This window comes from Larus michahellis, chromosome 7 (assembly GCF_964199755.1).
Source record: "Larus michahellis chromosome 7, bLarMic1.1, whole genome shotgun sequence".
Classification (NCBI taxonomy): domain Eukaryota; kingdom Metazoa; phylum Chordata; class Aves; order Charadriiformes; family Laridae; genus Larus; species Larus michahellis.
The window spans coordinates 30,930,800-30,956,968 of NC_133902.1; the positions used below are offsets into that span (position 1 = coordinate 30,930,800).

The following is a 26,169-nucleotide window of genomic DNA, read 5'->3' on the forward strand; positions in this document are numbered from 1 at the left end:
CTTTGTCTGGTGCCCACAGAGGCTGGCATCAGATGTTAACCCCATAAGAGCCGACAGGACTGCATTCAGGATGGGATTTGGCAGCAATACAAGAGCTAAAACATTTTTATAACAGCAGATTTTCTGACCTGGAAGGTGCAAGCGAAAGGAACAATGCCTGCAGAAATGGGAATTGCAGCTACCAGGAATGTGTCCCTATGTAAAGTGTGTCCTGTCTGCAGAGGCAGTAGAAAGCAGCTCTAACAGGAGCCACACGCTCCTGGCCTGCTCTGTGGTGCATCATTAGCTGTGCACAAAAGCAGCTCGGGTGCACACAACTGCAGGCTGAGCAACACCCCACCGACCACCACACCGCTTTTGGGTGGGAAGGGGGCTAGGAACTAACAGACAAGTCAGGTTTATGGGGAAAAGATTTATAAAGATCAGGTAAAGGGTGGTCCTATAGAATGGTGGAGGTAAGGGGGTGAAGGGAGAAACACAACCTGAAAAGGAAGTCAGATGGCAATTACTCCAATGAGATGACTAGGTAAGAGGTTCCTGCCTCGCAAGCCATACAGTGGGGCTCTGTAAAATCTTTCAGGAGCTGACCTATGATGGCCAAAAGAGAAAGAAAGAAGCAGGGAAAAGCTTGTGAACACGTGGCACGCGATGCTGCTCTGGCTGGCACCCATTTTGGAGGAGGAAAAGGATTCTTTGAAGGGTTTTTAAGTTACTAAGTACAACATTAATCCAGAGCCCTATAAAATCAGCACTCTCCCTTTCCAGCATCTGCATGACCAATCTCATGCTGACCCAGTGCTGAACGAATTGCAAGCATCTGTCAATTTCTGATGCTGATTAGATTAGACACTGCCCTCAGAACTGTCAGGATAGAGAATCCCTTTCTCAGGGCTTTGCTCTGTGGTTTTATTTCATTTCATTATATTATCACTGATGCGTCTGTTTTCTCAGGGGCCAAACCAATTTTATTCCTCTTGGTTTACTAGCATTTCTCAGTCATCCTTTCTCTTGCAACCCCACAGCATGGCAAGATTATGCAGCAAGAGAGCCAGTGGTGCAATTCCTGCCCCACTTTATTTCTATCGTTCTCTCTCTCTCACACACACTCACACATACTTCTCACAAGATATATCTGCTCTTCTTGACAGTTATAGCTATAGCTCAAGGGAAGGAAAGACACTTTGAATAAAAATACCTATATATAGAGAAAGGCTTTGTCCTTGTGTCTCCAAGGTCTTATTTAGCTAGGATCCATGAAGAGGCACTCTTATCCAGCTCTGGCTGCTGTTGGAAAGGGACTGGAGTAACCAGAGGTCTGGTCTTTGACGAGCTGGCACCCAACAGTTCATACATACACTACTGCAAGGTTTTGTTGCTTCCTTTGCAACGGTTTGGCCAGAGATCCAAAAGCAAATGCAAAAAAGGCATACAGATTAGATCTACTTTAATATGACTACTAGTTGAGTTAGAAAAAGCACCCAAGAGATGTATGTGGTTAAGAACGTGGAAGGTAACAAAATCTGGATGTAAAATTCCTTGGCTGAGTCAGTGTGGCGCCAGCGTGATTCGCCCTAAGACCCTTGCTCAGAAATTCACTTGCTAAAATGTTGGCACTTTTAGCCCCTTGTTTTGCTTGCTTTTAGCTTCTCTTAGACACCGTTATCCAGGCTTCCTCCTTTGGTGAGGTTACCAGTTCATATTTGGTCTCCATGACTTGTCCTTTCACTGGGTGGAGATACAGTTTCCTTACCAGGACACTCAGCAGAACTGTAGCCACCATATAGGCAAACCTGAGGGAAGAGGCAGGAGGAAAGAATAAAAACCTTTCTGTGATGTACATCTGCCAATGACAACTGCCAGCTTGGACAGATTGTCTCAGCAGTAACAGGAAGAGGCTGAAAGCACCTTCTTTCCTGTCTGCCACTGAGACACACAAAGACCTCCTTCCCTATGCTCACCTCAACTCCGGGCACTCCTGACTTCCTGAAAAACCCAACAAGGAGAGGTTTTTCATGGCCAGTTCCTCATTGAATCTCTCTGGGTCAAACCTATGAAAGACAAAATACACTGAGGCTTTTTGTGCAGGCACAGGGTCCTCTCCCTGGCCACATGTGCGCACACAGGAGTAAGAAACTGGCAACGAAACACAGAATGTCACTAATTTGCTCTCTCTAAATCATGCTGGGTAATTCCACACAGATGTATGAAGGCAACTGTGCATCCACTCCATCTACGGTCCCAGCTGGTCAGCTGTGTCCCAGCTTGGTCAAAATGCTGACAAACTGAGTTAGCGTGATACAGGGCTGGAACTAATATGCATTACCTCTCAGCAGTGGGTATTTAGCTTGAGTACGCAGCTGAGCTGATGCTGCTACCTGCCCTCTGTTCCCCTCCAGGGCACACACAATCTGATTTGTCTCCCTCTCTCTCTCTCTGCCCATGTCCCTTCCTCTCTCACTTCCCAAAATATTTCCCTTTTCTCCTTGCCCCTCACCCTTCTCTTCAAGCAGCTGGTGTGTGTATGTCTATGTATATGTGCTGGGGGAGGGAAGCTGGTGACTCATTCAAGTGAGAAAAGTGGTTTTCCAGCATTAGGATGGTGGAGGCTGTGAGAAAACTATTATGCAGGGCTGGCATGAGTTAAAACAAGATTCCCATAATCAACTAACCACAGGGAGACTAATAAATTATAATTCAATTTAAATATATATATAAAAAAATATATGAAATTTGACAGATGGAAGGCAGTTATCTTTCACTTTCTGCTAAATATTTCTGCTTATACATCAGCCTTTGGCTCCCTGCCTAAACATCCAAGCTCTGCTTCTACCAAGGTGAAAAGGCATGTGGGTGCTGACCCTCAGTAAAAGCAGCATCAAACTTACATTCCCCCTGAACTGAAGTGGCAAATTACAGATGTCGTAATAGCAAAAGAAAATGCATCTGCCTAGCAAAAAAACAGAGAGGGTAAACAGCCACACAGTGTTTTTGTACTGTAGCTAGGTGAAAGGATCACAAAGAGCTGATCCCCTGTCTCCATCACAGAAATACACGTCTACCTCAGGCTAAACCTCAGCCTCCTTCTCCTTGGAATAAACACACTGTGTTCACAGCAGCCCTCGCTGTCCCTCCTACGAGGCCTCAGCAAATCCTTCCTAAACACAGTGCACGTCCTGTCCTAGTGGGCAATCCCTGACAAGGTGCTCTTAGATCGCTGCATCAATGCCTGACCCTTTTGTAAGAGTTACACTTGCAGGAGAGGACAAGTGCTGTTCTAAAGGCTCTGTTCTTTCTCCTAAATCTCAGCTGTCTGTTCTCTCTGTCTAGAATAAATGACCCACATTTTTTCCCAGCATAAGTGAAGTAAGTCAGATACATGTTAATATTTGCCACCTGGAGGCCATAGGAAGCTACAGCAATTTTTTTTATTTAACCTCTGAAATACTGGTCAGTTTTGTTTTCGCAGATAGAAGTAATGAGGTAGCATTTTCCTTCCCCCTGAAAAAGCGGAACTTCAGACTGACGTTTCCTCCCTTGCATCATCGTTTCACAATGACAAGCAGTGATTCCAAAGCCATTCAAATGACTGTTTCACTCTCGCAGAAAACCTTAAAAATAATTTACCAGCATTTGCCAGGGAAGCTGTGTGTGTATGCGCATGTGTGCACGCATGTGTGTGCGCGTGCAAAAAAAGTTGTTACTAAACTCTAACACATACATACATGCAGACTGGAGCATGGGAGGATCATGACTTGAATTGACCCAAATTCCCACCCACGGAGACAAACAAACCAAGACTTTCATAAATTGATTTTCTCACAGACTCTCTTTCATCTCCAAAATCTGCTTAAGGCAGGCCCTGCAGCCGAACAGGCTATGCTGTAAGATCTAAAGAATATTAATTAAAAAAAGGGAAAGGAATTAGTTGCAATAAAAGTCTTTGATTCTACATACTTGTACGGCGATGGCCACGATGAACTATCCTGTAGCATCACACCAAGAGCATAAAGCACAAGTGTCTGCAGAGAAAATTAGGAGATGTATGTCAGAGCAGAAAGAAATGCATAATTAAAACCACCTCTGGACAGCCCTGCCAGATGACAATCACTCTGTAGACTACTCATATCTATTAGGTGGATTAAAAAGACAATATGCTATATTCATCTACAGATTTCCATAATCCATGCCCAGATGTTAGGATTTTAACTTCTAAGGCCATGTTGCAACTGTTGGTGGTTAGAGAGGGTTTGATCCCGTTCCTCTACTCTTCCCGGCACATCCGTATGGACTGCTTTATTCTCTGCAGTGGAAGGTACTGCTCTGTGCGGGAAATATGGGTGATATGATCAGGCCTGAAATCATGCTCTTTTATGCACAACTGAGCCCTTAAGACCCTTCAAAAGATGATTCATCCCTGGTGGACCCAGAACCAGAAGGAAATCTGTTCAGCAAGAGAACGTGAGTTCCCAGGGTCTCTCCCACAGAGGAACTGCAGGGGAAACACTGAGCTAAACTGTACTTTCAGATGACAGAGCAGCTGCTCAGGTTCAACAGTGTCAGAAGAAATGGTCTTCCTGCCCCACCCCTCCATGGGAAGAAGGAGAAACAGCAAATTCCCCTCCAGGAAAGGAGAGTGGCCTCGTGCTCCCAGTACTGCCCTACCTCTTTGGGGATAGTATGCTGGTCGACTCTGCCCTCCAGCTCCTGCAGCTGTGCAGCGATGGGAGTAAGCTTTGCTGTTCGCACTGTCTCACACAGGACTTGCCGACAGTATCTGCAACCAGTAAGACTTAGTTAGTTTAACGTTCCCAGAGAGAAGCTTGTCCACGTCATTGTGGCAGCAAGGAAAGCTGAGTCACCTGCTGCATTTAGGGTCACAGTCTGCTCCTGGAGTTGTCTCAAGCCACACTGAGGCACTTCATATTTTTCTGGCAACGAGTTCCTGCATCTTTGCAAGAAGCATTAAATCTCATTATCAGCTTTTAGGGAAGGTTATCGAAATCTCTCTTCACCACACTTTTTTCAGATTTGAAACCTAACTAACTCCGCTAAAAAGCATAAACACCCCAGCCCTTTTCCTGTGCCTCTCACCCATACAAGAGGCAGCAAGAAACCCACATACTCAACACTCCCTAACTGAAACTCTAACACTAGTCCAAATAGAAAATGGACCCAGTTGCACGAACAGACACATGAAAAATAAAGGCACACTGTTGACCAGTCATCATCCTAGTTCTGTGACCCTTTGAAAAGATTTTTCCATGTTTTCTCTCTAAATATGTCTGACATGAATGCAACCATTAAAATGACTGCCTACCTTTGGAAAACTAGGACAGAAACCAAAAAAGACAGTAAGCAAAAAAATTTTGCCCTGGCAGCCAGGGCACTGATTCTGTGTTCTCCTCTGCTCGTGAACCTAAAGGGTTTCCTATGGACACCCTGACGAGAGCAGCTTGGTCCCCAAGTCTGGAGCCCTACAGCAGATTCTCTCTGTGCTGTAAGTCATCCTATGGTTTGATCACTGCCAGAAAAAAGAAGGGAGTAGCTTCTGGATGCCTTCTTCTAGCTCAGTATAGGCTGGGCATCAGGCTCCTGCACATGAAGCCCCTGTCCCCACCACATGAGATAGCCTTCTGCAGTTCCTTCCATGGGACCCACCTGAGCTGCTCGATTTTCTCATGAGTAATTGGTCCCTTCCCTAGAACACGGTCCATCTCCTTGTACAGATTCTGCTGAACATCTTCTGAGGTTGCCAGGAAATAGACTGCCCAAGTACACACTGGGGAAGAAATCAAGACAAGATTGGACCCAGAAAATTCAATCTTTTACAAACTGCATTCAGTTTTCTTACTTCCTTTATTTGCAACATTACTTTTTGACACAAAAAAGGGTGACCTCTGTTCACAACAGGCTGTACTGAATCTGTATTCAGTGGCAGGAGTAGAGGCTGAATGCCTGTGTAACAAGAGACCACACGAGCTAAAATTCTCTTTGCAATGCCATGATGAGCTTAGGGAGCTGTGCAGGAGACTGAGCCGTTCAGCTTCACAGCTCTGGGGAAGGGATCACACAGCCCAGCAAACCCTGGGGAGCCAGGTTTATTAGGGCTGGGTTGTCCAAAGCTTCAGAAAATTCCCTTATTTGGGGGGCTTCCCCAGCACACCTCAGGTGAGTGCTCAACAGCCATCGTCTGGGGCTCCTGACAGGGAGTGACAAGAGCAGTACAGCTCTCCGCAGCAAGCTGGCCTGCACTTGTCTCCCCTACATCTATTTTGTGAGGTACTCAAGAGATATCTTCAACTGCATAGTGAAAAAGAAACCTTGCATAAGAAATAAGTGTGTAGGATGCAGTTTCCCTAAAGCTACAAGGAAATGTTTCTACCGCTCCAAATAACCTATTCATGAGAACTATCTGGAATCGCTGAGCAGTAAAGCCCCTTAAAATGACAGTCTTCCTGGAGTACTTGGAGAGGATATTCTCTGGGGACAGTATTATCAGAGTTGCCAAATTTAATTTCCACATTCTTTAACACCCAGATGCACCTGGGAGGTTTTCTTTGAGTCCCATCCCCATTGGCTGAGATACAGGGCCTGATAATCATCCCCCTATCGTAAGAGATTTTACACAGCTCCAGTTTGTATTTCTGCTTGTTTTTTTTTTTCCATAATCTTTACACAAATCCCAAAGTAGCTTCTTTGAAAGTCTTCCATACACGGAACACACCTATCCTCCAGAAATTCAAAGCAGCCAGTCAGATTCCAGTACTCTGGTCTAATTTTCTTCCCATGTGCCAGAACCTATTTTGCAACATGATCCTTGTGGCTTACATCTTTTGGTGCTTTGGTGCTTTTTCATCAAATTTAGCATCAGTTGGCTGGGGTTAGCGTGCAACCAAAAAGCAATGGGAAGAAATTCTAAGGTTCACCAGAAGACTGGGAAGGTCGTCAAACACAGCTTAGTTTCAACTCACTAGCTGTGAGGCTGTGTCGAGAGTCTGCTGTAAAATTAGCTTCTTCTATACATCTGTAGCTCGGGAGAAACAGAATGATGAATATAATTTTTTTATTAGCCTAGAATAGGTCTCTCGTCATCACACACAGTTTTAGACAGCTGAGCGTAAGGATGGAAAGTTACCTACAATCTGTACTTACAGTTAGCAGTAATTATGCATCCTGCCAAGGAGAAAATCATTGTATCTTCCAGAATCTAGGAAATAAAATCTACTTCAGAGAATGAAGTCCATAAGACTGTAAAGATAAAAAAGAAGTGGCACATTCTCCATTCAAGTGCATGAAATCCCTTTAGCTCAGAGAGCAGGAAACACATCTAGAAGACATAGACCGAACTCTCTACAGAACTTCCACTGCAATGGCACATGAGACATGCTTAATATTAACATACTTCTGGTTTATACAAATAGCAACGAAGCAGCGGCAAGGAAAGCTATCAAAGCCTAATGCAATTAAACATTGTAGGAACAGAAAAAGAAAAAGAATGAGAAACCCTGCTTTAGTAAGGAATCTGACCGAAGATGCACAAACTTAAATTAATCCAAGGCTACAATGTAACGAGCTTGTAATAGCTAAAGTCCGTTGCTGTATAATGACAGAAGAGCTGCACAGACCTGCTGGTCACTCAGGCTCCCCTGCAGCAAGGTGTCTATAAAGACGTGCCTGTTGAATGATCTGCCTCGGCGCTCCTTTATAACTTTCCTTAAGGTGGATTCCATCTCCATCAGAGCTTTGGAAGCAAAAAGAAATGTTTATTTTAAAACCTGGTCATCCTGAGATCTGCGGAGAAGCAAATCCATCTCCCCAAGCAGATTTTCAGACCAGCTGTCCCTGCTGGGCTCACTTACAGAAGCAGCCTCTGTTCCATGTTACTGTCAATTTGGAAGGCGGTATCTCCAATTTAGTTGAAAATGTAGGAACCAAACAAGACAGGTTGCCTATAAAAAGTCACCCTTACAGGTATAACCGAGACATGTACTCTGTGAGCTGAAATCAGGTCAGGGGAAGTCAAAGAAGAGTTAGCGTTGAACCATCAGAGAACGCGTTTAATCAGCCCCCATAAAAAAATGTCTGAGGCGGGTAACACTAGTTGCATGGCCTGTAGTGTTACAGCACCTCCAGCCACTGACGATCTCCCCTTTGCTAGGGTTTCTACAAGCACAGTACAAGAGCATGGCTCGTGCTAAATAGTCTGCAGAGAGAGGAAGGTGGGGAAAGTGTGGGAGGGTTTTGGCACAAAGAGTCAACACGTAGGAAGATATTTGGGTGCCTAACTCCTGGTGGCTGTTGTGGGAACTGGGGGGGAATTAGGGACTTACATGCCCTTGGCATGTTGAGGAAACAAGGAGCAGAAGTTGGATCTGAAGCTTGATTTACCAAGGCCCAATTCAGTCTCTTCATCTGAAAACTACCCTTCCTCCCTCCTCTCCGCATAGGAAAGCTAGCAACACTTAAACATGAAGCCTCACTATCCGGACAGAGTTTGTGAAATTGTGTCCTAATGCATCATCCTACTACAACAGTCTTGAACAAGTGCCCATGGGAGTAGCCCATTTTAACAGGGCAGTAGTTCTCCTCAGGTTCTGAAACCCACAGGACCAGCAACATAAAGAAGGAAATACTGGGTTTGGAGGATTTACAAGGAAATCCTTAGTTCTAGACGCAAGCTACTTTTGCTTAACATCTTATCAATCAATGTTTAACTATTAACAACAAAAAAGACAGGACAACAGAAATAAAATAACTTACTGTGAAATACGTAAGAAATAAAGGCACTGCCATAACAGACCTGAAAACCATGTTACCTTGTAATAGCACACCAGAGGCTATCACACGGAAAGTATCCATCAAAGCAGCACCTCTGTACTTGTGTCTTCTAGCCTGCAGGCGACTGTCAGCACATTCACCAATTGGTGCATCATAAGAATGACCATCCAGGACAAACCAAGCAGCTCCATCTGTCCCCACCTAGCACAACTGCCTGCCTCCAAGAGAGGTCAAAAGTGGACACTAGGGAACAGAACAGGAAGGGAGCAAGCACAAGATACCTCCCAGGATCCTCTATCAGAATTACAGGCTGGACAGACGCTAGAACTAGACCTGGAACTAGAGTTCTGGTCCTTCAAACTTCTTGCACAATGGCACGCTTGTCACTCAACTCCAAAACAATGATTTTATGCAAGGGTAAGGAGGGCACATCTGGTAGCTTATGGCACGATGATCAACTCTGCAGAAAACCCAAGACAGCTGGGCAAATTAAGTGCTTCCATATGCTAGCTAACTCTAAGTACTTATCAGAGCGGGAGGAAGACTGTGATTTTGGGAGGAACCTACCATCTTCGTAGAGCTTCTTCCTAGTCATGTTTTTGTCCAGGGACCCATCCAAGAAACCTTTCCCAATCTCCGACCAGATCTGAAAGGACAGACAGAAGAGCACCATCACTCACCAAAGGCCGAGACTGCTGGGACTCTTCTATTCTTCCCTATTCAGGAATATGAAAACACCAAATAAAATCAGGAAGAAATTTTTCACTATGAGGGTGGTGAGACACTGGAACAGGTTGCCCAGAGAAGCTGTGGTTGCCCCATCCCTGGAAGTGTTCAAGGCCAGGCTGGATGGGGCTTTGAGCAACCTGGTCTAGTGGGAGGTGTCCATGGCAGGGGGGTGGAAACTGGATGATCTTTAAGGCCCCTTCCAACCTAAACCATTCTATGATTCTATGGTTCTCTTTCCATTCCAGATATTACATCCATGATAGCTGAAATTTAATTGAAATGGAACAACCGTAATTACAACTGTAGGGAAAAAGATATGGGAATCTTGAATGGGAGATGGAACTGTTTCTTTCCCATCCTATCAACAGCAGATTTAAAATCCCCAGATGTGGACATGGCTTGGGACCTCCTCAGATTTTCCTTTCTCCACAATGTCACAGAGCCTGCAGAAGATCTTTGAAAAGGAGACGTTCCACTGGCATTCCCAGTAGAGTTTAACTGACTTAGGTACCAAACACCTCTCAACTGCCATTGGATCTGTGTTCCCAATCCCCACAGATCCTTTAGAAACCTCTTAGACTAATCACAGCAGGATCAGCAGTAGAATCTTTCTAATAGTTTCAACATGGGACAATTGAAGCAGAGCCCTCTAGCTCTTAAGCTTAATGTTATCTTAATGTTAAAGTCTCAGCAGTAGCTTGTACTAAACAGTACACAGACACAAGCTGTGTGATGTTGGTGTGGAAAAACATAATAGGAGATTTCCTGGCTCTTCGTGACACTTACTGCATCATGGTGCCTGCGGAATCGGATGACTTCCCGGTCATCTTCAAAGCTGCTGCCCATAGCTGTCTGCGTGACAGACTTCATGGCAAAGCCCAGCATGTGCTGGCAGAGTGGCACGTGTTGTGCCTCAGGGAGGGAGAGCCATTTGGCTAGCAACTCTTCTGACAGCTTGAGAGGGAAGGAACCATTAGTTGGCAGTAATATCAGCAACCTATTTACCAAACATACCCTGGAGACATTCCCACCCAGTTCCTAAGGCAGACCACACTTTCATGCTATGGCATGAAGCTACACTCTTTCCAGGGTTTCCTTCCGTTGTTAACTTAAACAGTAATATTTTAGGCTCTAATATTCTGCCTCTTCCCAACAAGGCAGCCCTATCCTCCTCTCTTGTTCCATCTGTCACAAAAGAAACCTTAAAACCTTTAATACGAGTAGCTCCAGACTGGGAAAACAGATCATATTCTGGCTGCTGGACTGAGTCAACTGAACAGTTCCTCACCTGTTTATGGTCCCAATAGCTGGTTCCTTGCTCCTCCCTCTGTCCTGGGAAATAAATTTAGAATCCAGGTGCTCCAGTACCTTTAACTGCATCTGGTATCTTGGCATAGCAAGTTACCAAGCTCAGCCCTTCCCCCTAACCCACTGGAGCTAAGAGAAACCAAATATTCACACCATGCTTGAACGGGCAGAGGCTGTTCACTGTCACAGATGCTTATATCAGCACTAATTTGAATGCAGCTCCTTTATCCTAGTGATCATTCTCACTAAACTTTCTCCTGTGAGCCCCATAGGGCTTCTCTGCTGTACAATGACAGCTACGCACCTTCTGGATGAGAGCAAAGTTACTTTGCAAGGACTTGGTGACACCATTTTCATACAGCTTTCTCCTCATGTGGCTCTCTCCTGTATCCCCATTCAGGCTGGACTGGTACCTCAAGAGGGACTTCAGCATTGTCTCAAAGGGATCCACTGAAAGCAAATAAAGGAAACACCATTCGAAAGTCAGGCAGTCACACCACACAGGGCTGATGAAAACAGCAATCTCTTTAATCGGGCACTGCTACTTCTAGGCAGTCTCTTTGGGGTAACAAGTTTCTCTTGCTCAGTGTGGGCTGGGACCTCATAAGGTCTCTTCTCTGCAGTAGGGTACCATCCTGTGATTAGCTCCCCCTGCAGAGGTTGCCTGCTGGCTCTGCCAACTCTTTAGTAATAACGCCTTGGAAGCTTGTTCCAATGGCTTCTGCCATTGACTTGGTGAACAACAGTGAGCTCCTTTCCCTTCTCCACCAGCCTGATCTGCAGCCCTTCTAGCACATTCCCCCATGACATCCGGCGCGCCCTCCTGCCCTGACCGTGGCTATGCACTCAAGACACAGCAGCTCACATGAGAGAGGTAGCCAGAGGTTGCTTTTTGCACTCCTTACCTTGCTTCCCAGGCCCAGTAAACTTCATTTGACACCCTACTGCTCCTGCGTGATTTCTCTTGCATGCACCGAGTTCCCTCCTGATGAGCGCTTCCCAAACCAACACCTACCTCTCTCAGTCAGGGCTGCCTCCAGCAGAGAAGCTCTTACAGAAAACAGTACCCCACTAAGCTACACAATGCTTTCTACTTCTAATTGCCTTACTTTCTACCTTCCTTCTGCAGAGACACGTGCAAGAGTGTACAAACTAGACAAAAACACATATCCTCCATCTTCCATATCCATGGCTCACTTCAGTTAGATTTTTAACTCTCAATTTCACCACCAGGGGCCTCTACTTAATAAATTTGCTGAAGTATATTAAGCATCAATGCAAAACTGTGCAATAAAGCATGGCATATGCTTTTGCCTTTCTGTGAACTTTTCTGTGGGTCTTGCACAACTGTCAGAATCTTTAAGGAACTACTTGGAAGCAGCAATCATGGGGTTTTCAAGAAGGATATTTTCGCTGTTTATCACAGCCTGTTATTTGTCCCAGATGGAGAGTGAAACCTCTGAGGCATCAGAAAACATCAAGGCTGGGCTAGATGCATATGACTACCAACTGTGGATATATCTGGGATTCCCAGAAGATATCAGGGCCTCATTATGCTACTGGACAAAGATATAAGAAGACACAATTGCCACCTGCAGAGGACTTACTACCTAATGACACAAAAAGCAGCTAATGAGGCCAGAGGCATGAATACGGTAAACTTTCCTAAATGCTTTTCTCTCACATCATTTCCCTTCCAATGTTTTTAAGCTTGGCATCTCACCCTCTTTTCCCACTTTGAACGACAAGGAGTATGTGCATGTGTCTTTTGGCACAGCAGATGGTACCTGCGGCTCTCCACGTGGAGCAGGCTGTTATGTGACTCTAGCTGCTGCTGCCAATTCCTCCTCCAAGATACTTTGCCATGGAGTGGCTGCTGCTATTCATGCCACGTTTCCCTGCTGACTGGCCCTGGCAGAGCCAGGCACAGTACTGGGGTAGCTAGAAACATGGCTGATGGTAAAGCCCACACAGCAAATCTGGCAAGCAGAGGCATTTGGAAAAGCCAGAGGATGCTTAGCACCATCATCTGCAGAAACTGCAAAGATCTCCTGGTGCATATGAAAGAAAACTCCTGGATCAGCCACAGGCTCCATTTTTTTCTCCCCTGTCCCTAGCGCAAACTGGCAGTCCCATGCCACTGATACACTCACTGTTGGGAACGCAGGATTGCAAAGCCCAGGCTGCCCTTTCCTGAGGGCTGGCCCTGCCTCGCCATACTTGGGAAACGGCTATTTCTCCACAGCTACGGGAGGTGAGTGACTCCACGAGGCACAAACCGCCCCTTGGAGACACAGCTTTGTCCTGACAGCACTTCCACGGACTTCTTCCTTTGTCATCGTCTTGAAAACATGTCTAGGGTTACATTTTCAGTCCTCTTAGTGAAGCAAATCAAAATTTTGTCTGTTCCTTCCACTTACAAGGAAATCTTCTCCCTCATCCCAAGAGCCTCAGATCCTGTCCTAGACACCATTGTAAGTAAACGTGGAGAAAAGATATAACTCTGGATAGTCGAAACAGATGCCAAGTAGAACTGAACATCAGAGATGGAACGGACCTCTGAAGCTGCACAGTACAAATGCACAGAGAACAGAGCGAAGCTATCCTGCTGAAACAGGCCAGGACCCATAGCTCCATCTCAAGCATTCCATGTGCTTCAGTTTCATTGTCCCAACCCAAAAGGGGACATCGACTCATGTGAGTTTTCCAAGTGGGTCTCTGAACCCATTGCTCCTGGCAATCCTGAACTAGTCCACCCTCTTCACATCCACACCCTTCACAGGCCTGGACTGCTTCCCCAGAGCCTCTCACGGGAATCACCAGTACCAGCAGCAAAGTTTTACTTCCTTTGAATTCTCCTTGTAAATTAATCTCAACCATGGCCATGAAAACATACCAGCTGCAAACACTGCTTTAAGCATGAGGAAAAACAGTCTCCTGGCATTGGGAATCTGTTAATAACTATGAATGCAATTAGTCCAACTTCAAGGCTCTCGTGAGAGATGCACTATCAGCACCTCTCTCTCTCTTTCTCCAAGAAGTTCGACCATACCTGTGACACACTCATGAGATGAGAGGAACCTTTCTATGCTACTTGGAGCCAAACCCCACACCTCAAACTTGGAAACCGACAAGCAGGCACCTACGAAGGGCAGGTCTGTCCTCGGGCACCCCAGCAGACTGAGGAAGTGTCACATGGCAAGGGTTTTCATGTGGGGCTGGAGTCAGAAATTGGATACAACCCAGTCCACAGCGGGCTGTCTCCTGCCCCGCAGCACTGTGTGCACAGAAGCGATACAGGCAAGGCCAGGTCTCCAATAAAACTGCAAGCTGCCCAGAGCCAGTTGGTGGCTGAGAGCTACCACAACACCTATTCCCACTCACCAGGAAACGGTAAAGGAACTGTTTTGCTACAGCCACTCAGCTACTGTATGCTGTTTATACCTCAAAGCTCCAGGAAAAACAATCAGTAGGATTCCTCACCTCTAATAAAATTTGAGCACTTCTGACAAGCATCAGTGCCAAAAGGAAAGCACTGAAACAACATCGCTGCTTTTTCAGGTCTGAGTTCAGTACAGATCACGAGAACGCTCCTTAAGCCTGCTGCTGCATTTCTATGAGGATTCCCCCATAAGCTCTTCTGCTGGACTGAACACGCTTTCCCCAGGCTCCCCACTCCTCTGAGAGCACTGGCAGCTTTTCTTTGCACTTGCTTTATTTGAAATCATGCCTGAGTACACAGGTCATAGCCGTACACAGGATGCCAGGTCTGGCTCAAGTTCATCATATGCAATAGTCTAGATGCTTTCCTCTCTCTACAGAAAATACATGACTCAGTGCACCCTTTTCTTTTTTTCCATGGCCATGTCATCCTGCAGCCAATTAATACAGCCTGCTCTTGCTCCTCCCATCCTGTTTCTGCTGCCCCCGCCCTCAGGGATGCCCATCTTCTTGCTCCGACACTCTGCTTCACTGTTGACAAGGGGTCCCAGCCCTGACACCATCAGGGCAGGCCGCTAACATAAGTGGGAGTATTTCACCTCCCCAACCCAGCATTTTTCTTTCCCAACACAATCCAGCCTCACTCCCTCTTCCACTTCTCATATCCCATCACCTCCAGCTTCAGTAATGACTCAAGCCGTGTCCAAGGAAATGCTGAACTGAAACCCTGACAGAAACTCAATTCTATCACTTTCCTTGCCTAGAAGTGTAATTATCAAAGAACTATGGTGTGCATTTCCTATTTATCCCCATGCTTAAAAAATATGTTTAGCCCTTGGCATAGCAAGTTCCTGCCTGGGTGACATTTCCTTCATTGAAGTTCAGGCACCGTATCTGTTTTTCCCCAGTATTTGGGTACTCCCAAATTCAGTACATTTCTGAGAACTTGCCTGCTCGGGTCATGTCACCACTTTGCTGAGCTTTGAGAAAGTGACTGTCTGCTCAGTTTCCCCCAAACACACTTGAGTGCATTCAGATCCTTCAGGGTGGGTTTCCACCTTCTGGAGTGCAATTGCTGTTGACTGTGTCTTGCTGATCTTCGTTAACTCCCACTCCTTTCTCGGATCATCACCAATTTTTTTTTGAGTCTGTCATGCAACCATACAAGAAGCTTACCCATCACAACCCCAGCACAAAGTGATGCTGAGATATCTGCCTGTGCCTAAAGACAGCCTACAGTATCAGGTCAGAGTGTGCAACCAGCACCTCATTCAATCTTGTAAGACAAAAACTGGAAAAACAAAGAGGTTAAACCCAAATATCAAAGTTAACTTATTGTCTGCGATCATCTCAGAAAGCAAAACACCCACCTAAGGCCCACCATAAATTAAAATATCCTCCCAGGATTAAAAGCGTCAACTCAGCTACCAGCACCACTGACCACTTCCAAGCCTGCAAGATCACTTAGAGGCTTGCAGCACAAAATTCTACATGCCAAAGAAAACCAAAAGTTAAATAACTTCTTAAAATAATACCTTAAAAACCTCCACACTGAACCACACACAGGAGCTATTACAAACTAGTACAGTTCTTTCCAGACTTAATTTAGCATATTTCCCCCTCTTAGGTTGTATTTCAAGCTACTTTTAAAATCAATGTCAAGTTGTTACAGGATCTTCACCTTGCTGTTTCAAATGACTAACAAACATGATGCTTTCCATAAACATTTGCCTGTTGGGAGATGATAAAAGACAGAAGCATACTAATTTCTTGATAGTCATTGGACAGCAACAACTCTTGGTCACTGATATTTAACTCCAATAAGCAGGACAAAAGACATACCTGAACCACCAAATCAGCTGCAGACTAAGTCTCGTTTTCTTTCTACTTAGAATGAAACCCCAGTTTCCTTTGACACAGGATGCCCAGCAAGGCCAGAAAGAACAAATGGACCCAAAGACAAAGCAAAGGACACTTACACAACCGGTTGGGGTTAATATGTTGTTTCAGGAGATCAATTGAGCCAACGCTGACAACAAGACGCCTTCCAAACCAGAAAGAGACCAGTGGGCCATATTTCTCATGGAGGTTCACCAGGAACTCATGCAGACTGCTGCTGACGATGATATCTGGCAGGTTGCCATCCCTGAGGAACACAATGGGGATATTTGGTCATGAACAGCATCCACTGGCAAGGCTGAACTGGACTGATGTGGAGATGGAAAGCACTTACTTTTCATCAGTTGGAGCCAGCCCAGGGATACCCGATGCTTGCCTAGATGCCTAGAAAGTAAAAGGAAATGTATCAAACTCCTTGAACTTAGGTTTTATACAAGCCCCCCAGCTTTCCAGCAGGAGAGCTGGATTTTCCACATCACTACTGCTGCACTGCTTACAAACATTAAACAAAAGCTGGATAAGCCACATCTTTAGGCCTCAAACCTGCTAAGGCTTATGAAGCCAATCAACTGCGTGTGCCCAGTCCCACGGGCTAAACCAGGATTATTCACCCGGTTAGATGAAAGATCCCTGCATAAAGATTTAAAGGGTCGGGTTTGCAGTATAGACCTTACACGTAGATTGTGCCCTGGAGATCTGCACGCCTGCAAAGCTGCAGGGTGAGCAGAGACAGCCTTTCTGAGAGGGATGCCGCGGGGTATGTAAAAGACGAGGTGTGCCAAAGGTGTGCCAAAGCCTGCGGGCAGGGCCGCCCCGCTGGGAGGGAGCGGGGACCGGGAAGGGCCTGCACAGCCAGCGCTCCCCCCGGCGCCAGCCGCCTCCCCGGCAGGACCCGGGCCGCGGGGACACCCGCCTGGGACACCCCCGCAGAGGACGTGGGAAGGGGCCGGGGCCGGGCCCGGCCGGGGAGAGGCGGCGGCTGGGCCCCGCGGCCGCTCGCTCCCTGCCCGCCTGCGCCGGGGGCCGTGAGCGCTCCCCCCCCGCCCCGCCACCGGCGGCATTACCGGGTAGAGGTAGAGCACGGCGCCCACGAGGATGAGCAGAAAAGTGACGGCAAAGATGGCGAAGTCCAGCATGGCCGGGCCGGGGCTGCGGGAGCGGCGGCGGCCGGGCCCCACCCCGCGGGCCGCCGGCGGGGCAGGAAGGGGCGGGCCGGGCCGGGCCGGGCGCACCGGCGGCGGGCAGGGCACGGCATGGGGGGCCCACGGCGCTTGCTGCTGGTCTCCAACTCCACCCTGCACGGAGGGGGTTACCTGGGCCACTGCCAGCAGCACATCAAGAGCTTCCTCGGGGAGTAAGCGCCGCGCAGGGGCTGCGGGAGCCCGCCCCGGGCCGCCCCCCCCCAGCCTCTGAGCGCTCCTCTCCCCCCCTCTCTTCTTCTCCCCAGGAAAGTGAAGCGGGTGCTGTTCGTTCCCTACGCCCTGCACGACCGAGATGGCTACGCCCGGACAGCCAGGGAGAAGTTTGAAAGCTTGGGTAAGGCTGGTCCCCCTCGGGCAGCCGCGGCCGGCGCCCGGGCGGGCACGGGCGGAGCGCTGGTGCCAGGGCAGCGGGCGGTGAGCGGCTCGGCGCCAGCCCGTGCCGCTGGGGTGCGGGCCGGGGAGCGGAGAGGGGCCGGGCTGGCTCTGGTGCCGGCGGGACAGTTACGGGCAGCGCTGGGAGCAGAGGGAGGCATTCGGTAACTTCTGCCGAGATGGAGAGGGTTTAGAGGCCTCCGGAAGAAATCTCGTTGCAAACACTTCTAACCACTTCGGGGAGGAAGTTTTTGTTCTTGAATACTAAGTGGCATCTTTTTATCCGCCTTAGTCACATGGGGGGACGTTTCTTCCCATACATCTTAAACCTCTGCTCAAGCCGTGCAGTTACTGGTGTTAAGTGAAGACCATTACAATAATGCACTTCAACCAGCCAGGTATTTCCATGACAAACAGCAACTGAGCTTTGCTTGAAGCAAAGATCTTTCCAGAGTGCCCTACAGCAACACCTCCACCTAGGATCTATCATACCTTCCAGTACCTAAAGGGGGCCTAGAGGGAAGATAGGGAGGGACACTTTACCAGGGAGTGGAGCAGTAGGACAAAGGGTAATGGTTTTAAACTGAGAGAGGGGAGATTTAGATTAGATATCAGGAAGAAATTCTTGACTGTGAGGGTGGTGAGACACTGGAACAGGTTGCCCAGGGAAGCTGTGGATGCCCCATCCCTGGAGGTGTTCAAGGCCAGGCTGGACGGGGCTTTAAGCAACCTGGTCTAGTGGGAGGTGTCCCTGCCCAGGGCAGGGGGTTGGAACTGGATGATCTTTAAGGTCCCTTCCGACCCCAACCATTCTGTGATTCTATGATTCAGGATAACTTTGGACCTGTTACTGCAGTAATAATCAGTACTCACTTCCCTGGGCAGCACACTTTGCTCCTTGTCTTGCAGAAAGATTGCTGCTATCAAATATCCGTGTTCTTCTGGCTCTCCTGGCACTTCCTGTACTCAGTGAACTCCAGCAAGGCAAATCTGTCAAAGCCAGACATTTTAACTATTACAAAAAAATACTCAGATCAGATACTTGCACTAGTAATGCTAGACCAATGATGGCACATCGTATTCAGACTCGCAGCCAAGCTGAAGACTGACAGCTTTTTCCTTATTTTCTAGTTAGCCAGTAGTGCTCAGCAGGACTTTGTGCCTCAGCCTGCACCTGCTGAGTGAAATGCTCTGCTCTTAGACACTGAGCACGTATGTCCATAAAGCAAACATTTCCTTTGGTACAGCTGGATGCAGAAGCCCTACACTAATGTAGGATGTATACTGTGGTTTATGTTGTGGAATTGTCTGAAATTTCCCTGGTTGTCTGGCAAGACGTTTGGCTCAGGGGGACAGGGAGGGATTGAACATGCCATATTCTTCCACCAAACTGAAGTGACAAAGGTAAATATTTTCCCATTTAGGTTATGGGCTGGACAGCATTCATGAATCTTGTGATCCAGTGGAAGCTGTAAGGAAATCTGAAGCAATATTTATTGGTAAGTTTTACTTCATGCTCCTTGACAAGAGTTTATATAGGATACTGGGTTAGCCCGGCTGAGAGCTGGCACTGTAGAGACAACAATGAAAAATTATTAGAAACCAAATAAAACAGGACTTTAATTGGGAACAGTAAGACCCCTAAATTTAGTGGTGTGGAGGGAAGTAGGAGAGACTTATTAATGGAATTTATTGTTTTGTCTCCAGTAAGTTTCAAATTATTAATTTGAGCAGTACTTCACTGTTAAAAACATGATCACCATAGCTGTATCATTACTGTATCAAGTCTAAGAAGATTCAGGGCTACTGTGCTCAAACTGAGCATAGTCCTAATACCGTGCTCCTAGAACAGCATCTGCTGTCAAACAGCCAGCATCAGTGTTACGAGCCTGTGGCCTGCACAATGACCATTCTTCTGAAGCTTCTGAGTTTCTGCTGCTCAAAGCAGGGTACCCTGAATAGAGCACAGAAATCATTGAACCTGCCAAGTTTGTAAAGGCTTCAATTAAAACTGGTGGTGAAAGCATGTTAAATAAGCTGGACTCTTTTTCTGCAGGAGGTGGCAACACATTCCGTCTCCTGAAAGCTCTCTATGACAACAGTCTGATAGAGGAGATCAGGAAAAGAGTTCTTGAGGTAAAAACTACAGGACTCAGGCTAAGCCTGAATGGCAGGATCTCGCGCTTAAGCTTTTGTTCAGACAAATCCAAGTTGATTCTACATTTTTAATACACTTCAAATATTGAGCCATCTCATGCAACCTGGTGAACTGAAATCTGTGGCCAAATAAGGTTGTCATTAGTCATTGAAGCCTGAAAAGACTAAGGTCAGCAATCTGCCTTTCTAGGGCAGCTTCCCAGATGTGGGACTGCAAGATCTTGGGATGTAAAATGCCGTGTAGCACCTTAGAAGTAAGCCCCTCAAGTTAAAATACAAATGAAGAGCAGTGCGGGATTTAATCTATGTCCAGGAACTCTGTTTTTCAGCTTGATATGTCCACTTTGTATCTTGTTAATAGATACAGATGTGTTCAAGTTGTAGGTTGTCTGCTAATAAACCAACAGAGTTGGATCTATACATGCCTTTGAGACAATGTCCTGTTGATGCTGAAAATGGTGTAATTACCTTGGGTACCTCCTTGACCTGGAATTGAGGGGTATGAGTGCCATTGAACCCTTCTGGTCAGCAGCCCCATTCTGGTTGGTGAACCTTGTAAGGCACAGGAAAGATACACCATCCATGGAACAGAAGCAAGGTGTTCCCCTGGCAATGTGGAACTGCAAACGACTTCAGACAGATTTATGCAAGGACAGTATGTTTGAAAAGGCCAGCTGCCAAGAGGAAAAGTTAGCTAAGCTGTCTTAGTATACAGAAATTCAATGCCTGTTGTGGGCAGAAAAGCCAGATAGTGTTTCTGTCCCAGTCTAAATAGCTATTAAGCTAATTCTAAATAGCTATTTGGTTATATTAGCACCTGTTCTCTCAAGATAGCTTATTTTTACAAGTTGTTCAGCATTATCCATGCTCTTGCATGTTTGTGTAGAATCCTTCTACGTACAGCATAGTACATAGTACCATGTACACATTAGTAGTACCTAAACTAGCATTAAGCTGGCTGGTCATGGTACTGGTAAGCTGATGCAGTCACAACATTGTACTCAGCTTCAGATGGTCTACTCTCTTCAGAAACTATTTAAAAGCTAGTTCAGATATTCCGTGCAACTGCAACGTAGAGTCGTCTCTCTTCTCTTAATAGTGAAGTCCAGTATATGCACCGACAACCTTACCAGTACTCTCTTGTAATGGGGGCACAAAGTCGTGAGTACAGGACATTTAACAGCTAGTTCTCTGACAACCATCACACACGCAAATTATCGCCCACCTCAAAATCTGAATTCTTGTTCTGCTTTTCATCTGTAAAGTTAGCAGTGAGATGAGCTAGACGGACTAAGTCTGATCTGATTGCTGAGTCTCTGAGACTGATAGAAGGTGCTGTGAAATGCAATTCCTCGTTGTGATACTGGATGCTAATCAATTGCTTTTGTCTTTCAGGAGGGGATTCCTTACATGGGATCCAGCGCAGGAACTAACGTTGCCACCATCAGCATCAATACTACCAATGACATGCCAATTGTTTATCCACCTTCCCTGCAGGCCCTGGGTTTAGTTCCTTTTAATATTAACCCCCACTACCTGGACCCAGATGTTAAAAGCACTCACATGGGTGTAAGTAAAGTATGCCAGAGCTCACACAGTAACCAGGGTGCGGAGATGTAACGACAGCGTGTATTTGCGAGGCCTTACAAAGCTATAGGATGTCTAACAGCTGCTCTCTAGAGCAGTTGGAAATGCCAGTGAGGTAGTAACATTTTACTCCCTCCTAAAGCTTTTCTTTGAGTGGGAAGAGGAGTTGGCAACAGTATTACTGAGGTGGAACAAAGTGTTTTTCACAAACAGAAGCTGTGCAATGTCTGAAATACTGTTGCTTCATACCTGGCAGAGAGAGAGAAACTTAGAATGTGAAGATGCAATGCACTGTATTTCTGGAAAGGTCTGCCATAGTCTGTCTTGGCTGCTACTTGAGAAGACCTAACTTACACATACATTAAGAGTCTTAAATATCTAAAGGTCTGAAGGAACCATCAGAACAGGGAGATCTTGAAATTGCGTGCAAAGTCGTTGTGCAAGAAAATACCTAGGCGGTAGTGTCCCTGCAGAGAGCACACCCTGTAATGTCCAGACTGAGCAAGCACATATACTAGCATAGCTAAAAGAAAAGCACAAAGACTGATATCTCCCCTGTATGGAAGAGCTGATTTTTGAATAACCTGTCAGGAGCTAATTCCTCAAGGAAACAGTTTCTGTGGTGCATCTTTTAGCATATCAAATAGTTTCCTCCTTGTAATCAAAATTTCTTCATGGAAGTATTAAGAATTAGGGGACACTGAAGAACTGCAGGATCAGGGTGCGCTTCTGGAATTTAGATGAAGTTGTAGGTACTCATTTAACCAGCTTGTCACTAGATAAGGAGGCAGCCTTTTCCCTATAAATAACTTTTGCTATTTCTCCAAGAGGAGGCTGGAAGCTCTGTGCTGTACCAAGTCCCTGCTGTGTTCCTGTGTTCCCTTACCAACAAATCCTTCTGGTTTGATTTCTTTAACTACTGTTGCTCAGTTCAGCAGCAAACCCTCAGGAAACATGGCAGAGCTGTTCACAGAAGGAAATTCTTCAGTCTAACACCTACTCAAGGACAATCAATCAGATAATCAGTGGAAATCCATGGTTCACTATCCTCTTTCATGAAAGTGGCATCTTGGGCATTTGCTTCCACCACCTTCCTCAGTGCTCTTGTTCTGAGGGTGAGCACATAGAGATAGCATTTAATAAATAAAAAAAAAAGTCTGGATGAATTGAGTGGATGTAAGTTTTAAGGCTTTTCAGGGTTGGGATCATGCGAGTTCTGTTTGATCAACCTACAGCAATTGTTGCTAGTGATGAAGGGTAAAATACATATTTGTTAAAGTCAATACTGCCACTTCCTTCAATACATTAGCCTAATGAAAACATTCTGTTTGAGGGGAAGTGCCTGCTTTGTTTTATGTTGTGAAATTGCTTGGTGTCATGCTCCTTGGGTAGCTCCAAATCCTACCTTATTGCCTGGGCAGCTAAATCTACACTCGTTATTGCAGGAGACAAGAGAGGAAAGAATTCGTCAGTATCACGAAGAACCAAACACCCCTCCAGTTCTGGTGAGTAGCAGTTCCCAGTCAGGAAGCTCAGGGCCGTAGCATGTTAAACATTTTAAATGCATTCTCGCTAGCTTTCAGTGTGGGTTCCCCTGCCTGACAAGCCTTACAGAACTGTGGCATGGAAGGCTAGTTATATTCTTGCTAAGAGCTTCAACCATGGTTTTTGCTCACTTGCAGAAAATGGGTTAGAACAAATGAAACGCATTCTGCCTATTAGACACTTGGAGTCCTGTTGCCAAACACTGTATTTTAGGCAGCTCTGATCTTTCCAGTCACTGGCCACCACTCATATTTTGTATGTTGGGAGTGGTGTCCCATGCAGATGGTAAGATACCTCCCCTTATCTTTTTGCAGATATTCTTAACTTTACTTTTTTTTTTAAATCTCTGTAGGTTTCTGAATTTGCTCATTCGGTATTATGTTCGTAATTACAGTATGTCTGTCTGGGGAAATGGGACCTCTGGGTTTCCTGTCCCTGTGCTTAAGCCTGGAGTATAAAGTTTTGCTTTAAATACCCAGCTGGCTGTTGCTTGGCCCAAACTGGATCTAAGCATGGTAGTAGCAGAAGTAACTGTGGAAAAAAAACCCACATTTTCCTTTTCTCCTTAATGGCTTTTCCTTCTTTAAAAGGGGAAAAAAAACAACCAACCAAACAAAACCAAAACCCAAACCCAGACCAAGAAAACCAGCTTCTAAAAGAAGACAACTCACCTAGTTTTGTCTTGGCATCTTTGCTAGAAATTGGTGAGCAAGAGTCTTGTTTGTAGTCATAGTGAGCTGCACTAGGACTGGCCTACTTGTCACAAGCATTCTAGCCTTTCAAATAGCTTGAAAATAACATTAAATGTTTCCACCTACATTAGGGCTTGCGGGAAGGTGCGATGCTGCTAGTGGAAGGAGACAAAGCCACCTTGCAAGGAGTGACAGGAGCACGTCTGTTTTTGAGGTAAATGCTTCATTTGAATTTGGATGGATATCCTCCTTTAGACAGAAAGGAAGAGAGACTTCTATTAGACTCGTGGCACATGTTGCCTGTACCCCACTTCAGAAGTTACTTTAATCCCTTGCTTTGAGGAAAACTTGAGTATTGCTTTATGCTCCAAAGGAGCAGGTAGTATGACAGCGCTCCAAAGGATATCTGACTTACCCAGTAAGTGCTATGGCATTACATCCATTGATGCTTATGTTTCTGAACTATGGTTACCATCTACAGAAAGCGCCCCAGTAAATGGCGCTGTTATTGAATGCCAGTTTGCCCCTAATGTGTTGAACTCTAGAACAAAGGAACTCATGTCTTCAGTCATATGAACATTACTAAGAAATCTAGTATGTAGATATGTCTAATGTGATGTCTAATATGTCCTGTGATGCAGGCAAGGGAGTCAAAACTCCGTTTGTTATGAATAAGGATGCCTTGTTCTACCTCTAGTAACAGATGGAAGCACGGTGGTCCTACCTCCTGTTAAAGCTCACAGCATGGTTTGTCTTGTTTACAGGGGTAAGAAACCAACTGAACATGAGCCTGGAACAGATTTCAGTTTCCTCCTGATTGACAGTAATCTCCAGAATCCGTAGCCTTGCATACTCTGCAGCAAACGTCACTATACGGGAAGACAACGAGGAGGAGGAAAGAGATGCTTCTAGTCCCAGGGTGGGTGGAGAACCTTAGCTTTATAAATAAAGATAAATATGCATTAGTGGGCTCTCTTCCCCACCCTAATTCATGTCTCAGACATCTCTCCTTCCCAGCAAAAAGACAATTTTTTTTTTGCAACACTTGAGTAATCATAGCTATTCTTAGTCCAAAAGGGTCTGTACATTCCTGTCTCCACTTTGATTCCTTCCCCACCAAAAACAGTTACTTGAACGCAACTAAGACAGAACACAGAATCAGCTGTTCCTGCTGCCTAGCTTTACCTGCTAAATGAAAGAATTGTTCTTTTAATGTATATCCAGATTATTAGTTTCATTTTTGCACTAGTAATAAAGGGAGAAGTTATGCATTCAATTACTTTTATTTGCTTCAGACTCATGTTAAATATATACAATGCTAATTATGTACAAAAGTGTGCATGTTAAAAATTGTCAGGTTACAAACTTGCAAATCCTAGAAAAGTGCAAAATTTTAAAACATCTTCCACATGCTGTACAGAAAAAAAATCCACCATTAGCCAATATACACACTCTTAAAACATACTGATCAAAACAAAGTAAGACATACAGTATACTCTTAAAGCACCCAGAAGGGAAAAAGATATTGCACAGAAGACTGACAGCAAGTTCATGACAGTGCCTGAAGGCTCATCTTTGAAAGTAGGTATTTCCAACACTCCTCAGACCTAACATTTAACTCTTAGAAAAGGCATTTTTGGCATTTAAAAATCCATTTGTAATCACATAATTGCACAATCTGTTAAAATTATCAGAAGATATGATTAACTGTTGCTGTAAGGCCTTTGTTTCCTCTCCCTTGTTGGCTTTAGTAAAAATTCATCAAGCGAACTGAGTAGCATCACAGCTTCCATCAAAACACTGACCAAAGGGAGGTAACTATTACAAGCAGCATTTCTCCAATCTCCTATTAAGCTGCTCCTGCATAGCAAAGGGTTGAATCAGAACACATATCGCAATTTTTCCATGAATTGTTTTTTCCCTCATGGCTTTCTTTAAGCAACAGCTCACAGCTATGTACAACTAAAGCAGTACTGTCAGGTGCAAGACTAAGTTTATTTTAAAAAGTTACTCCAAGGCAAAAAATACGACTCCCTCAAGAGGAAAATACTGACTAGACAGGAAGCTAAATAAACGAGTGGCCTCTAAGTTCAGTTAGATCTATGATATACACGGCTGGATGTTTTATATTTCAATCTCAAAACACCTTAGCAGCTTTAAACCATTATCTATACTGACAATCATCCTTCGAGGACAGAAGACATTATGAAATTGTGTCTGTGCTGAGTATAATCACAGACCTAAGCTCTGGAAATACTCGCCGAATTTCTCAAGTCCAGTAGATGAAAACAGAAAGAACACACAACTAGAGGAACTTTCTCCTGAAGAAAAGAAATGAAACATCTATTTTATCTGGACCATTTGGTTAAATGGTAACTAAAGGAAAGACGCACCAGTTTTCTTTTACAGATGCACAGCAACAAGGTGAATTAAAACCAAACAAAGCGTACCTTTGATTA

General features: G+C 45.5%; 2 protein-coding genes across 5 annotated transcripts; one reads left to right on the forward strand and one right to left on the reverse strand.

The window, feature by feature from the left end:
• Positions 1–1,427: 1,427 nt before the first annotated feature.
• Positions 1,428–24,575, reverse strand: CYP20A1 (cytochrome P450 family 20 subfamily A member 1). Of its 4 annotated transcripts, XM_074594748.1 has the most exons (15): positions 24,435–24,575; positions 23,837–23,959; positions 18,603–18,719; positions 16,490–16,539; positions 16,236–16,402; positions 11,120–11,265; positions 10,294–10,461; positions 9,346–9,424; positions 7,626–7,741; positions 7,153–7,207; positions 5,659–5,779; positions 4,663–4,774; positions 3,955–4,019; positions 1,959–2,048; positions 1,428–1,790 (listed from the first exon to the last, which is right to left on the reverse strand). In XM_074594748.1, exons 6-15 carry the CDS (start codon positions 11,246–11,248, stop codon positions 1,640–1,642), a joined length of 1,086 nt encoding a protein of 361 aa, XP_074450849.1. In that variant the 5' UTR covers positions 11,249–11,265; positions 16,236–16,402; positions 16,490–16,539; positions 18,603–18,719; positions 23,837–23,959; positions 24,435–24,575; the 3' UTR covers positions 1,428–1,639. The 4 variants fall into 4 exon arrangements, 3 of the variants coding, with proteins under 3 accessions (XP_074450849.1, XP_074450851.1, XP_074450848.1); XR_012588335.1 differs by lacking the exons at positions 18,603–18,719; positions 23,837–23,959; positions 24,435–24,575 and adding exons at positions 4,860–4,948; positions 17,220–17,365; XM_074594750.1 differs by lacking the exons at positions 23,837–23,959; positions 24,435–24,575 and adding an exon at positions 20,355–20,435.
• Positions 17,376–24,984, forward strand: LOC141746376 (alpha-aspartyl dipeptidase-like). The gene is made up of 8 exons (XM_074594751.1): positions 17,376–17,509; positions 17,603–17,691; positions 19,154–19,228; positions 19,786–19,865; positions 21,282–21,455; positions 22,919–22,978; positions 23,842–23,924; positions 24,475–24,984. The coding sequence occupies exons 1-8, from the start codon at positions 17,409–17,411 to the stop codon at positions 24,551–24,553; spliced, it is 741 nt and encodes a 246-aa protein (XP_074450852.1). The 5' UTR covers positions 17,376–17,408; the 3' UTR covers positions 24,554–24,984.
• The last annotated feature ends 1,185 nt before the right edge of the window (positions 24,985–26,169 follow it).

Bases quoted from the DNA above. Each gene is read 5' to 3' on its own strand.
- LOC141746376 (XM_074594751.1), top strand. From the start codon at position 17,409: ATGGGGGGCCCACGGCGCTTGCTGCTGGTCTCCAACTCCACCCTGCAC. The intron at 21,456-22,918 runs GTAAGTAAAGTA...TCGTTATTGCAG, and splicing joins TTAAAAGCACTCACATGGGT to GAGACAAGAGAGGAAAGAAT. The intron at 23,925-24,474 runs GTAAATGCTTCA...TCTTGTTTACAG, and splicing joins GGAGCACGTCTGTTTTTGAG to GGGTAAGAAACCAACTGAAC.
- CYP20A1 (XM_074594747.1), bottom strand. From the start codon at position 17,291: ATGCTGGACTTCGCCATCTTTGCCGTCACTTTTCTGCTCATCCTCGTG. The intron at 16,540-17,219 runs GTAATGCCGCCG...TTTACTTTCTAG, and splicing joins CCGTGCTCTACCTCTACCCG to GCATCTAGGCAAGCATCGGG. The intron at 9,425-10,293 runs GTAAGTGTCACG...CTGTCCTTTCAG, and splicing joins TCCGCAGGCACCATGATGCA to ATCTGGTCGGAGATTGGGAA.